At 42.3% G+C, this 12,659-nt stretch overlaps 2 protein-coding genes across 4 annotated transcripts; one reads left to right on the top strand and one right to left on the bottom strand.

The window, feature by feature from the left end:
* Positions 1-1,446: 1,446 nt before the first annotated feature.
* Positions 1,447-6,044, bottom strand: fdxacb1 (ferredoxin-fold anticodon binding domain containing 1). Its single transcript, XM_030746504.1, has 5 exons — positions 5,571-6,044; positions 5,299-5,455; positions 3,658-3,861; positions 3,385-3,543; positions 1,447-3,302 (listed from the first exon to the last, which is right to left on the bottom strand). Exons 1-5 carry the CDS (start codon positions 5,746-5,748, stop codon positions 2,084-2,086), a joined length of 1,917 nt encoding a protein of 638 aa, XP_030602364.1. The 5' UTR covers positions 5,749-6,044; the 3' UTR covers positions 1,447-2,083.
* A 201-nt stretch (positions 6,045-6,245) lies between these two features.
* LOC115792060 (mitochondrial import receptor subunit TOM40B) lies at positions 6,246-12,196 on the top strand. 3 transcript variants are annotated; one of them, XM_030746428.1, is made up of 10 exons: positions 6,246-6,401; positions 6,823-7,022; positions 7,380-7,447; positions 7,525-7,617; positions 7,734-7,835; positions 8,059-8,164; positions 10,286-10,408; positions 10,531-10,607; positions 10,697-10,799; positions 10,894-12,196. In XM_030746428.1, exons 2-10 carry the CDS (start codon positions 6,839-6,841, stop codon positions 11,031-11,033), a joined length of 996 nt encoding a protein of 331 aa, XP_030602288.1. In that variant the 5' UTR covers positions 6,246-6,401; positions 6,823-6,838; the 3' UTR covers positions 11,034-12,196. The 3 variants fall into 3 exon arrangements, with proteins under 3 accessions (XP_030602288.1, XP_030602290.1, XP_030602289.1); XM_030746430.1 differs by having other exon boundaries at positions 6,266-6,302; XM_030746429.1 differs by having other exon boundaries at positions 6,274-6,381.
* The last annotated feature ends 463 nt before the right edge of the window (positions 12,197-12,659 follow it).

Here is a 12,659-nt window from a genome sequence, read left to right as displayed (position 1 = left end):
GCCGTCATCTACCTGCTGCACAGATCCCTCTCTCACCTAGAGCAGGCGGGACACAATGTGAGGATCATGTTCTTTGACTTCTCCAGTGCTTTCAACATCATCCAGCCTGCACCCCTGAGAGAGAAGCTGGAGGGAGCCGGAGTGGACAGGCAGCTGACTGCATGGACCCTTGATTACCTCACCAACAGACCACAGTATGTGAGGTGCCATGACTGTGTGTCTGATGTGGTAGTCTGCAGCACAGGGGCACCTCAGGGCACAGTTCTCTCACCCTTTCTGTTCAGTCTGTACACTTCAGACTTCGGGTACAACTCAGACCATTGCCACCTACAGAAGTTCTTAGATGATACGGCCATCATCAGATGCGTATTAGAAGGGAACGACTAGGAAGGTGTGTGGGGGGGTCATCAGTGATTTTGTCGGCTGGTGTGAGACCAACGCTCTCCAAATCAACACCAGCAAGACGAAGGAGATGGTCACAGACTTCAGGAAGGTCACCTCCTACAGGACCAGTGAACATCCAGAGAAAGGACATTGAGACAGTGGTCTCTTACAAGTAACTGGGTGTTCACCTCAACAAACAAGCTGGACTGGACTACAAACACAGATGTCCTGTAAAAGATGGGCCAGAGTCAACTCCATCTGCTGAGGAGACTAAGGTCATTCGGTGTCTGCAGGACTCTGTTAAAGACTTTTTATGACTCAGTGGCAGCTTCTCCCCTTTTCTCTGCAGTGGTCTGCTGGGGGGGGGGGGGGGTGGATGCACCAAAAGGGACATGAGCAGGATTGACAAACTGGTGCGGCAGTCGAGCTCTGTGCTGGGATGTCCTCTGGAGTCTTTGATGGTGTTAGGTGAAAAGAGACAACCCCATCACCCTCTGCATGAGTCCTCGCTGCAGGAAGGAGGGCTTTCGCAGGTCATTCGTCCCAACAGCATTTAGACTGTAATATGCAAATTTCCTCATCATTGCATCATTAAAGTTTTATCTCATCTTATCTCTTAAAATAAAGAAATGTGTGTGTGTGTGTGTGGGGGGGGGGGGGGGGGGGGGGGTCAAATAAGTTCAGAATGCCTAAAATACAAACTCAGCACTTTGTAAAGGCAATTCTCACTCAGTCACAGACATCCCAATCTCAATGAACATATGCAGCAGTGCTTCCTCGTCCTTGCTGTGTAAACATTCACGGCTCTACAGCCAAAATGCTTCCAAACTGTATCCATACTTACTGGGCGACGGAAACAAAAAATTATGCTTAAAATTCATGTTTGGCTCCAGTTTTTTGTCAGCACTAAAAGTTCCTCCAATCAAGTATCCAATGAAGCAGCTATAAACAAATGAGTAGAGCAGACATTTATTTATTTAAATTGTCATATTTGGATTCAGCAGATCAAAATCCATAAGAAACAGTACATTTTATCCCTGAACCAGAAGACTTCCAAAAAAAAATGTTGACCAGGAATGTTTGACAAAACCAACAAAGACAGAAAAATTACATTTCCATTTCCTGTATATTTTTCTTTTTCTTGCTTTTGTGACTACTCTGTATTGTTTCAGTTAGACTAGCCTTTAGACTTTATTTTTCACTTCTACACAAGGTTAAATCTAACCTTGCTCTCAACACATATGCAGGAGAATAGATCTGATACAGCTTTAATTATCTAATGAATTAAAATCTCTTTAAGAGAATGTGGGTTAGCAAGCCTACACATTTCCTGTCATGCTAAACAATTAGTATCAATATGTACAAACAGTGGTGCTGTTATTTATATATATGCTTACTTTCTGTCAGTGTTGTGTTGTTGCTCCATAGTGCACTACATGTGCCTTTTACTATTTTACAGGAATTCCCGAGCCCACAAATTTATGTTAAATAACAGGTTTATTGTTTCATTGAAACACAAACAAACACAGAATTCAAATCACAATTCAGACACAGTACAGCAAACAACACCTCAACTACTGTAAACACTGTTCAGCTGCAGCTTACACATTTATAATTTTCTATGCAGATATATAAACAGATAATGCCTCTTAAAGGTAAGAGTTTAAAACACTGTTCCTCCCTGAGTTTCAGGTGATGGTTACCTGATGGTCACTTGCAACAGAGAGGAAAGCAGATTCTCCAAGTGTTTGTGAAACTGGAGGGCTCGCGTGTGTGACAGAGCATGTGTGTGTGAGTGATAGATGAGTCTGTAGCAGTAACTGGTCTGACTCAGGTCAGGATGTGAGAATGTGTCAATGAGTTTAACTTGCTCCACCGTCCCACAGCTTGCCTCTCGGACCACGGCGTGGAACTTCTTCTCCTCCCATGTCGGCCCAGTCCAGAAGCTGATATCGAAGCTGAAGGGTTCGGGGTACAGGGAAAAAGGGCGAAACGGAGTTCCTGGCGGTGGGTGGGATGCAAACTCCTTTAAGAGACGTCGGTCATGTGACCATAGCAGCCTCCAGTCGGGGAGCGAGAACAGGAGCACGGCGAGTAGGTCCAAATTCAGGGACACGGTGACGCGGACATGATTATTGTCGCTTACATTGCTTGCCAACACCTTACCAACCAAACCCATTGGCTGCGCCGTCAGACGCAGACCTCCCTGTTCTGTTACTAAGGAAACGCCATAAGGAGCAAGGAGCATTTCCAGCTTTTCTTCAAGCAATTTAACTGGCTCACTTTCTGAAGGAAAAACACCTCGGATGAGAAGCTCGTGAAAGGCAGGCATAGCCCAGGTTCTGATGGGTATATTTCTGAAAACCACACCACTAATGCCATATAACAGGCTGGAGACACCATTACAGCTCCCACAGGCCTCATCCTTCTTATTTCCTTCACTTTCATCACTCCCCTCACACTCCCCATGACCATCTGCATTAATCATCTCCTCTTTTTTAGTTAGAACTTCTTCCATCTGAGGGAGCAGTGATGGACGTAGCATATGCATACCACTGTCCCCTTCAGGATCAACATCAAGAGAGCATGCTGACCTTAAGCTCTCAGCTCCTTTGATTCTCACTCTTTCTACTTTATTTGCGGTAACACATGTGGGCAGCAGAGATTCTGTGAGTCTCTGATCATTTTCTTTGTCTGCACAAATATCAGTGTCAGAGGTGGAGTCTTTCTGAAGCAGGTGGATCCAGTAGCATTGTGCACTATCGATACCATAGCAGCATGCCTGCAGCTGTTTGGCAGTGAGGAGGAAGGGAATGGTGTCTGTCAGCATGGAGACCGGCAATTTCTCAGCCAGCCCTTCGAGAAGAAAATCTTGTGCCAGCTTGACAGGGTGGACAGAATCTGAGCAGAGAAATCTCCTGATGAAAGATAAGAGACTTTAAGTATATTTGCGTGTGTGTTGGTGGCTCAAACACCTGGAGAGCCTCTGTGTTACTGTACCTGAATATGTAATCACTGAGCTCAGCTGGTATTTCGTACTGGACTTTCTCCCCTTCAACAACCTCCTCCACCTTCAGTAAATGTGCAGGGGTGTAGGGGAGGCTGCGAGTAAACACATGGACCAAAGCTTTCTCCACATGGAAGCCCTTATCCTGGCTCCTATCCAACAGCAATATCATCATTAGGATGCGCTGGTATGCAAACGTACAGGAAAAACACACAAAGGGACACAGTTAGGGTGCTTCTATACATAGACTCACCTTTACTCCTTACCTGTATCCAGTGCACTTGTAGCTCTGGTGCTTATCACTTTCAAAAGGGTGGATGGCACTCAGAATTAAATCTGCCTCCGCTGCCATGGCAACCACCTGCCAGCTGTTGTGCCACTCTCGCTTTGGCTGGTCTGCTGGTGTCCCTCCTTGCCCGTTGCACAAGGAGATGTGAACCTCCCCTCCTTCAGCCAACACTTGAATGGAACTGGAAGCACAACAAAAAAACAACAACAGAACACCATTATTATTTTTCAATAACAAAAGAAGCAAAGTTAACAAATACGATCATTTTAAATGTTCACAAAGTCTGAAAATGTGACGAGAACGGCTGCCCGTGCTTTTATTTATTTATTTTGTAATGCTCTTATAATGATCAGTTAATTCACTGAGTTCTCCCAACATAACAAAAATTTTCATGATGCATAATAAATAAATGGTTATATCCCCTTCATTTAGTAGAGCTCAACTGTGCCAAGCCTGTAAGGAAAAACTTTAATAAGTCTGAGACTTCCTTGTCACCACACAGGCAAGTGCATTGCAGCAGTCCTACTGAGACTCTCACAGTAACCAGAGCCGAAGAAATGACCTTTCGATATTGAGGGAAAAAGCTGTTTTCTCAACAGATCTGCAGTTTTCCCCCGTAGGTAACAAGATAAATGAACCTTTCACCACAGAGAAACAAGCTTTATTTCAGGTTTTCTGCATAACTGCAATAAATAAACAAAAAATAAATAAATAAATAAAAAGCACATCCTTTCTTTGCTCCATATAAATAGTTTTGTATTTTAATTTAAATCAGTATCTATCTAATCAAACAATAGATAGAAAATCAGCTTTTATAAAATAGTAAGAAATAAATTAATAGTGATGATATTAAGGAAAAAAACTTTAATAAAATGCGAGACTCGCAGTCACCTCACAGCTGAGCGTACTGCAGCAGTCCCACTGAGGCTCCCACAGTAACCAGAAAACCAGACAGAAAAACTGACCTTTTGATATTTATATTGATATTGAGGGGGAAAAAGCAATTTTCTCAATAAATCTGTCCTTTTTCCCTAGGTAACAAGATACATTAACCTGTTACCACAGAGAAACAAGCTTTGTCATTTCAGGCTCTCATAATAAATGAAAAATAAATAGATTAAAAAAAAATTAAATATGACCATTCTTTACCCCATATAAACTGTTAGAAATTTGAATTTAAATCAGCACCTATCTGATCAAAAAATCTGAGCAAGACAACAGCTTTTGTAACTTGGTAATTAGTGCCTAAAAACACCATACATTAAGTACAAGGAACAAGATTAAATGATGACATTAGTAATACTTAGGCAATAAATGATAGTTATTGCAGTGAATGTCAACTATATAAATGGTTATCAAACTGAATGTAAAGCATTTTTTGGGTAAGGAAAGGCAAAAATTTCCAACTTTCACCACAATTACGTTTGTAAAATAAAAGTCTGGATACCAACAAAACACAAAGTGATTCTTATGATACACGCACACTCTTTTAAGGCCCAATAATGATGAACTTGAGGTACTGTTAATCTATTTTTTTAAATTATCCAGTTTAAAGTAAATAAATTAATCCAAGTGATGCTCGTGTGTAAGGTGCGATCACGCCACGATGCTGTTATACCTGAGGAAGAAGTTTTTGAGGAGTTCTCTGTTCTTTTTAACCCCACTCTTTCGCCCACAGTGGGGGAAGTTAAACACCACACTGTCAAAAAGACGACCCTGCAGAGAGGCACATTCCCCCAGCTTCGTGCAGTCCACCTCAAACAGTACGGTCCCACCTGAAAGAGCGGTGGAAGACGGTATCCAAAAAGGGGGCATAAAACCCAGCACAGCAGCAATTATTACATTATTATTATTATTATTATTATTATTACAGCAGGTACAGAGCCATACCTGAATCCCTTATAGTCTGGATGTTACTGGCTGCACCTTCGTGCCGCAGTGCCTCCTCCTGATTCTGCAGACAGGTGGCCGTTACGATGGTCTCTGATCCGGAGTACAACCGACAGGCAGAGGCAGAAAAGGAGAAGTTCCCTTCTCCCACCAGTAATACAGCCCGCGAAGGAGACATATCCAACTAAAGGTGCTTCACAAAAACTACAGCCCTTTGAAAAGTTGCCCCCAAAATCCCCTGAAAGGGACGAGCCGCGTGTGGGGGTGACAGTGGCCACCTTCAGTGTTATTCACGCGTCAGTATGGTCGCAGCAGAACCATATTTAGGTTTTCTGTCGGGCTTAACTGAGTGAGACGCTTGTAATACCGCAGTAAAAGCTGATGACCTTCTCCTGCTTGAACGCCGCAGTACATGAAAGCCAAGCTCACCTGTAGCAGCTCGCGTTACACGCGGCGTCGCAGATAAAATAGTCCGGCAGGAAACAAAGCCTCCCCTGGGCCTCAAAACATCTAATTAATACACTGAATGAAAAAAATTGCTAAATGAAAGTGTACGGCTATTATTTTTTCTAATATGGTCACAGAAGCGCCAGTTTTATACAGCAGTGTATAGTTTACTACAACCGCCGAGTTCCTGTCGTAGTTTCGGGGGGGATGCATTTGCGGGATGGAACATGAGGGAGCGATTTGCAGCATCAGTTCAGCTCAGCATCAGTTGGCTTCGCATCTCAAGTTGGTAGTTTAATAAAGAGGAGAATCCACCTGACAGTTTTCCTGATGTGCGGTTCTCATTTTCACTCGGGATTTTAAGGTCTCTTGATCACATCGGAAGTAGGTAGTGGAACAGTTAGCCAATATACTTGTCTGTTTTTGCGGATGCTAAGGTCATACTAGCCAACGGATCTGCGGCACCTGCACATAAACCTCAGAAAAAGATGCATGATGTGCATAGTCATGCAGTTCTGGCTTTAAAATCTATACAGACCAATATAAAGAGACATAATAAAGCGTAAAATGTTTTTTTGTTGTTGTTTATTTTGGTGCCATCTGTAATTCTGACTAAGAATGTCTAAAATCAAAGCTGACCAAATAATAAGGTGCCCCCCCCCCCCCCCCCACACACACACACACACACACACACACAAATGCACTTCAGGACAGGCTAAGAAAGGTTCTCTTCATACAGGACAGAGTTTGGCTTTTTAGAAGGTATGGGAAATAAACCCCTTCTTTGTATCCTTGTGTCTTGTAGGGAGTGTTGCACCCACATGGGCAGTGTTCTGGCTTTGTCTTCCAGTCCGGGCCATCAGAACTGGCCTTTCTCCACAGAGCCCCCTCCTTCCCGCTGGGATGCACACCCTGCTCACTGGGATAGTCCACCTCGCTGGGAGAGGAAAGATGGCCGCCTTCCCAACCCAGGCAGCTTTCACTCTCTCCACAGGAGCTGCAAAGGTATCGCTAGTTAAAATGGAAGAACTGAGCGCACCATGCTTAAAGAGGGGCAGCAAAAACAAAACAAGACCAAAAAAAGCTGTACAATTATTTTTCCTGTAAGGTTCATAGGCTAATTGGCGAAAAACTACTCTTTCCTGTTAGGCACAGGTACATGCTTGCTGATTACTCCAAGTCCAGCTTTAGACGTTGTTTGCGCTCCATTATAATGCATGAAAGGGTACTTTTACTAGTCTACTGTGTGATTTTAGCTACTCATAATCCTTTAAGGCAAAATGATTGTGAGCAATTACATAAATACAGATTCTATTAACAATTCTTTCTGATCTGACTCTTTTTTCCTCTCTACATCTTTAGATGTGTTTCCTCAACAGATTGAGGGTGTTAAGATGATTGTGAATAAAACCCTGAGCAGCTTCTTCAAGGTGACTTTTTCAATCACTTTAATGTGTTTGTTGCATTTGAATTGATCAATTTAAATTAATAATGATGATTCTTCCAGGTCAGTCATACGCTCCACCTCAGTGCTGTAAGTCCGTCGTATTATCGGTTCCACGTGGAGCACCTGCAGAGTGACGACTATAGCAAAGACAAGGTCAGGCACGAATCACCACAAAGCTATCATTACGTAAGTTTTTAATGATAAAGGAGATGGGGCTGCTGCCTTTTTGTGTTGAAATGTTGCATTCTGTTCCTTTTTTCAAATCTCAGGATGCTCCAGCATTGATTGGAGAGATGGACTCCTCAGGTAGTCTGAATGCCCATGCCCTGCTGCATCTCACTGAGCGGGTGCGAGCTAGAACGGTGTTCCAGGTGAGAGCTTAACATCTGTAAGGATATTAGGGAATTTGCTTAATTCCCTGCTATACCTATTCCAAAACTTGACCCCTTTCACTGTCATACCTTCCTTCAGCACATTTGTCCTTGCGCTCTATTTTTGTAATATGTAATGTGCCCCGGAAGAATATCTGTTCTGTTTTCTGCTCTAAACTTTATCTGTAGCGTAACATTTTTTCAACTGTCCAATGTGATTTAGACCCAACAGTCCCAGTTTGTAACGTGGCAGTTTGAAACTGAGTACAGAGGGAACGACTTCACTGCCGCTGTGACGGTGGCCAACCCCGACATCCTCAGAGAGTCAGGTGAGAAATGGCAGGTTGAAAAATAGGCAAATGAATAATCATCTGGGTCTGATCAATGTATGGAAGGCTGGGGACAGTGCCTCTGGACTGGCAGACTGGAGTGAAGGCTCCACTCTTTGAGAAAGGGGACCAGAGGGTGTGTCCAGCTTCATGGGAATCACACTCCTCAGCCTCAATGGAGGGTGCATCTGTTTGTCAGACCTCGGATTCAGGAGGAATAATGTGGTTTTGTCATGGCCACGGAACACTGGACCAGCTCTTTATCCTCTTGAGGATATTTGAGGGTGTGTGGGAGTTTTCCCAACCAGTTTACATGTGTATCATGGACTTGGAGAAGGCATTTGACCATGTTCCTCAGGGTTTCCTGTAGGGGTGTTGTATAGTATGCAAATTGAACTCATGGTTACAGGTAGAGGTTTAGTGCTGCTAGAGTGCAATAGGGTCATATGCCATCACTTTTTTTTTTTTTTTCCAAGAGAAGAAATAAAACATCAGTTTAATCAGTTCATGCAACAGTTGTCATCATGATATCTAGTAGGGCTAGATTTAGTAAAGGTCCACGCCAGCACAAAGCCCCCTGTTGGTGTCAAAAAGTCAGGATTCACAGTTTCAGTTTTTTGATAGAGAACGGTAGGGCAGATTAGCATGATAATGCATTTGCAAAAATGCATTCATGTGAGTGGAAATTTCTTTGGGTGATCTACTAACAGTGTGCTAATTTCTATACAAAGAGCCAGTTAGTTCTTTTCAATAATTACCTGCCAACAGTAGCACAAAAATAGTAGCTTAAAAAATGAGCACACTCAGTGAGGGAGGGTAAAGGAGAGATTGATGTCCTTACAAAAATAATAGAGTAGAAGTGCTGGTTTTACATGTTTCTCTCTGAAAACAGTGGGTGAAGTCATCTGTTAGAAATGGCTGGGAAGTATGTGAGGTCCTGAGGACTGAGACTTGGGTGAAGCGCAGGATTTATCCATAAATTATTACAAACTATTCCACCATGAAAACTTCAAATCTATGTGGAGCATCTGAGCATGTGTAAAAGAACAGCAAACACTATTTAGCATCAAATCCTGATCCATCTGTGTTAATAAGGATCCTGTTACTGTGCTCATTCCTTTTGTTTTTTCTGCAGGCTGTGTGAGGCTGCAGGAACTTATTAAAGTCAATATTTGATAGGGTTTTACAATTCAGGCATTAATCTGACACTAACACAGTCACATTAACAGTTGCATTTGGATGGACATTTCAGTATGTATTTATGTATGGCTCAGATAGAGACAAGTTAAAAAAAAAGAAGAAGAAACTACATTAGACTGCAACTTTCATAAATCCCACAACCAAATGACACATGCTTTTTTTTTCAGTGTTAAAGTCACCATTAAACTGTGTGCAGCAAACTTCAGTAAATCACATTTTTATCATTCATTTAAATATTCTGCTAATGTTTTGCACTGTGAAAAACACATGTGCAGTAAGGCCAGACACCAAAATACCTGCAGTGTCCTCGCCTTTTAGTTGCAAAACTGACACTTCATGAAATCTCCTCATGAAATCCTGAGAGAAGCTTTTTAACACCAAAAGAGGGATTTGCTGTAGTGCAGAGCATTAATTGGAGGCTGCAGTGATGTGGACACTATGCTGGTATTTTGTGGTAAAGAGAGAGCTGTGCATGAAAGCGAAGCTGTTGATATATCAATTGATTTACCTTCACCTGTGGCCACGAGCTGGCGGTGACTGAAAGAATAAGATTGTAGATACACGCAGGGGAAATATGCTTCCTCCAAAGAGTGTCTAGATTCAGCCTTAAGGATAGGATGAAGAGTTGAGAATAGAGCTGCTCGTGAGCAGCTCTAGTCAGTTGAGGTGGTTCGGAGGAGATGGCTGTGGGGAGGCGGGTTTGGGCATCTACTTAGAAAGCTGTTCCTGGACCCAGATTAGTGGCAGAAAAGGGATGGATTGATGGACAGATGGATATCGGCTTTTCTTTGTTATCCAGCAATACGAGCAGAAAATTGTTTTACACTTTTTGTGATAATTTTCAGGTGCTCTGTGGGTAAATTGTCATTGACGTGTACTATGATCATTTTTATTATCGAGCTGTGTGTTTTTCTTGGACAGTTATCCTGGTGGCACATTTCCTACAGAGTGTTTCTTCCGGGCTGGTGTTAGGAGGGGAGCTGGTCTACCATCGGGGGCGAGCAGAAGAAGGAGGCATTCTTACTTTGGCTGGACAGTATTCAAGTGAGATTTTTTTTTTTTACTTGTTACTCTCACAAATCATAATTTAACAGAGTTGGCATCATCTCTGATCTGTTGAGCTTTGATTTAGCCACAGTGCGGGGGGGTTCTGTCTCTCCATGCAGGACCAAACTGGGTGGCAACACTGAATGCTGGCAAAGGAGGTGCTCATGCTAGCTACTATCACAGAGCCAACAAACAGGTACCGCCAATACCACCCATACTGTAGAAACACCATTTACTTTACTGCCATATCACTAATATATGTTTGCATGTGTTTGTGCTGCACAGATCCAAGTTGGGGTGGAGTTTGAAGCCAGTACCAGGACACAGGAGACCACAACGTCCTTTGGGTATCAGATGGAGCTTCCAGAGGCCAACATGGTCTTTCGAGGTACATTTCCTGATGTAACTTTAAGTCATGCTCAGTGTTAACTATCAAGAAAGCACACAGTTTATGAGGCTTTTGTTTGTTTGTGTGTATCCAGGTATGATAAACAGTCGGTGCATAATAGGAGGTGTGTTGGAGAAGCGCCTGACTCCGCTCCCAGCCACCCTAATTATGGGTGCCTTTGTAAATCATAAAGGTGATAAACTGCAAGTGGGCCTAGGCGTCAATGTGGGTTAATCATCAGCTAACCCCTGCTGGAATTACACTCCATTGTCTGGATCTCCGTCCAAAGGCACGTTTCAGAGGCTTCATCAACAACGTGACCTGAGATTTTTCAGCCTCACCAAAACACTTCCTGTTTCTTTAAGTCAATGCATCTCACCTACCTCTCTAATAGGAGGCGATGTTTGTCTTACTGAGTGGCAAAAAGATTGCACTGAAGGAATGGATGAGCGCCTCGAGGGGCTCCACATACAGTATGTGATTGGACAGATGTTTCTGTCCCCCTGAAACCAGACTGTGCGTCCACTTGTAGACACTGAAAACCGAAAGGATAAAAGGCATACAGTACTGTAAAGTTAAAATAAAGCTTTTATATTGTAGGTAGTCCTAAAGAAATATGTAAATACATTGTATTAAAGAACAATAATGTTTTTAATGTTTTTCCCCATGACCCCGAATTTTAATAGACTATTTCCAAAAAGTGGCTACAAAAGATGGGGTTTCCTATCTAACAGACAGTAATTGGTTTACATCAGTGCCAGTATCAATTAAAAACAAATTCATACAAATAGCAATGCTCATGAACAGTGCAGTGTCTTTTGACATGTGCCAAAACCTTAAATTTTAGTTTGAATGTAACATCATTTGCTGCTCTCCAAATGCGATGCAAAGAGAGAAAACATAAACCTGAGGAAGTTCACTGCTTACTCATAACAAGGCAGTCTGTGTGGGCTAATCTGCACACGAGCAAATGTTTATAGAGGACTGTTCCAAATGGCACTAATGCTGAATCTGAGTTTGAGTAAATGGGTCGGATCATGTTAAAACGTCAGTAGGAATCCTAAAAAAAATATGCATGAGAAAGTGAATGTTTGATTGATTGTGTGCAGATATATATATTTTTTTTGCCAGCATATAATAATGTGCATTCCCCACAGAGAAAGGTGCTGCTTCATGCTGTATATAGTAATTCAGTCTGAGGGTTGTGAAAGGGGCAATGCACTGAGTCTACTGAGTGAGGACTGCACTGTATGTATATAGATTAAAACATGTGGAAACACTGACCTGTATGCAACCTGCACTACTCATACTACGTCTGGGCATTTACAGTCCTGTTCAACTAGGAAATGTTGCCTATGTATGATTTATACATCATGTAATATCAGCATAGAGAGAAGTGGAAGGGATGACTATCTTTTTGAACTTAATTTATTAAAGATGTTATTTCTGTCATTGTTTCTTTTGACTGTGTCATGCATTTCAGCAGAGAACTCTGAATCTATTCTTGGCACCAAGGTACCTTTTTACCTCCTTTTGCTTTTTCTTTCATTTGTATATAGTTGACCATAAAACAATCAGAACAGTCAGATAATGTTCTCTGAAGTCATTGTCTAGAAACACTAAGGACTGGAGGAATTCTCATTTTCCCTCTCCCTCGCTGTCCATTTAGCTGACTCATTAAGAATTTGCTTAAACTGAACATTTTCCACTTTCAGACCCACTAGCAAATCTGCGTCTTTCTATTAAAGTAGACCTATGCTTTTCCCTGTTTTCTGGCATATATGTGCAGTTTCAATAGTGGATGTTTCTGTGAAACTAGGCCAAAGATTCAAACAGTGAGGTCAGCGATTGTGCAAATAA

Source organism: Archocentrus centrarchus, chromosome 14 (genome assembly GCF_007364275.1).
Source record: "Archocentrus centrarchus isolate MPI-CPG fArcCen1 chromosome 14, fArcCen1, whole genome shotgun sequence".
Classification (NCBI taxonomy): Eukaryota; Metazoa; Chordata; class Actinopteri; order Cichliformes; family Cichlidae; genus Archocentrus; species Archocentrus centrarchus.
Note: the sequence above shows the minus strand (reverse complement) of the source record. Positions and strands in the feature narration are given on the sequence as shown.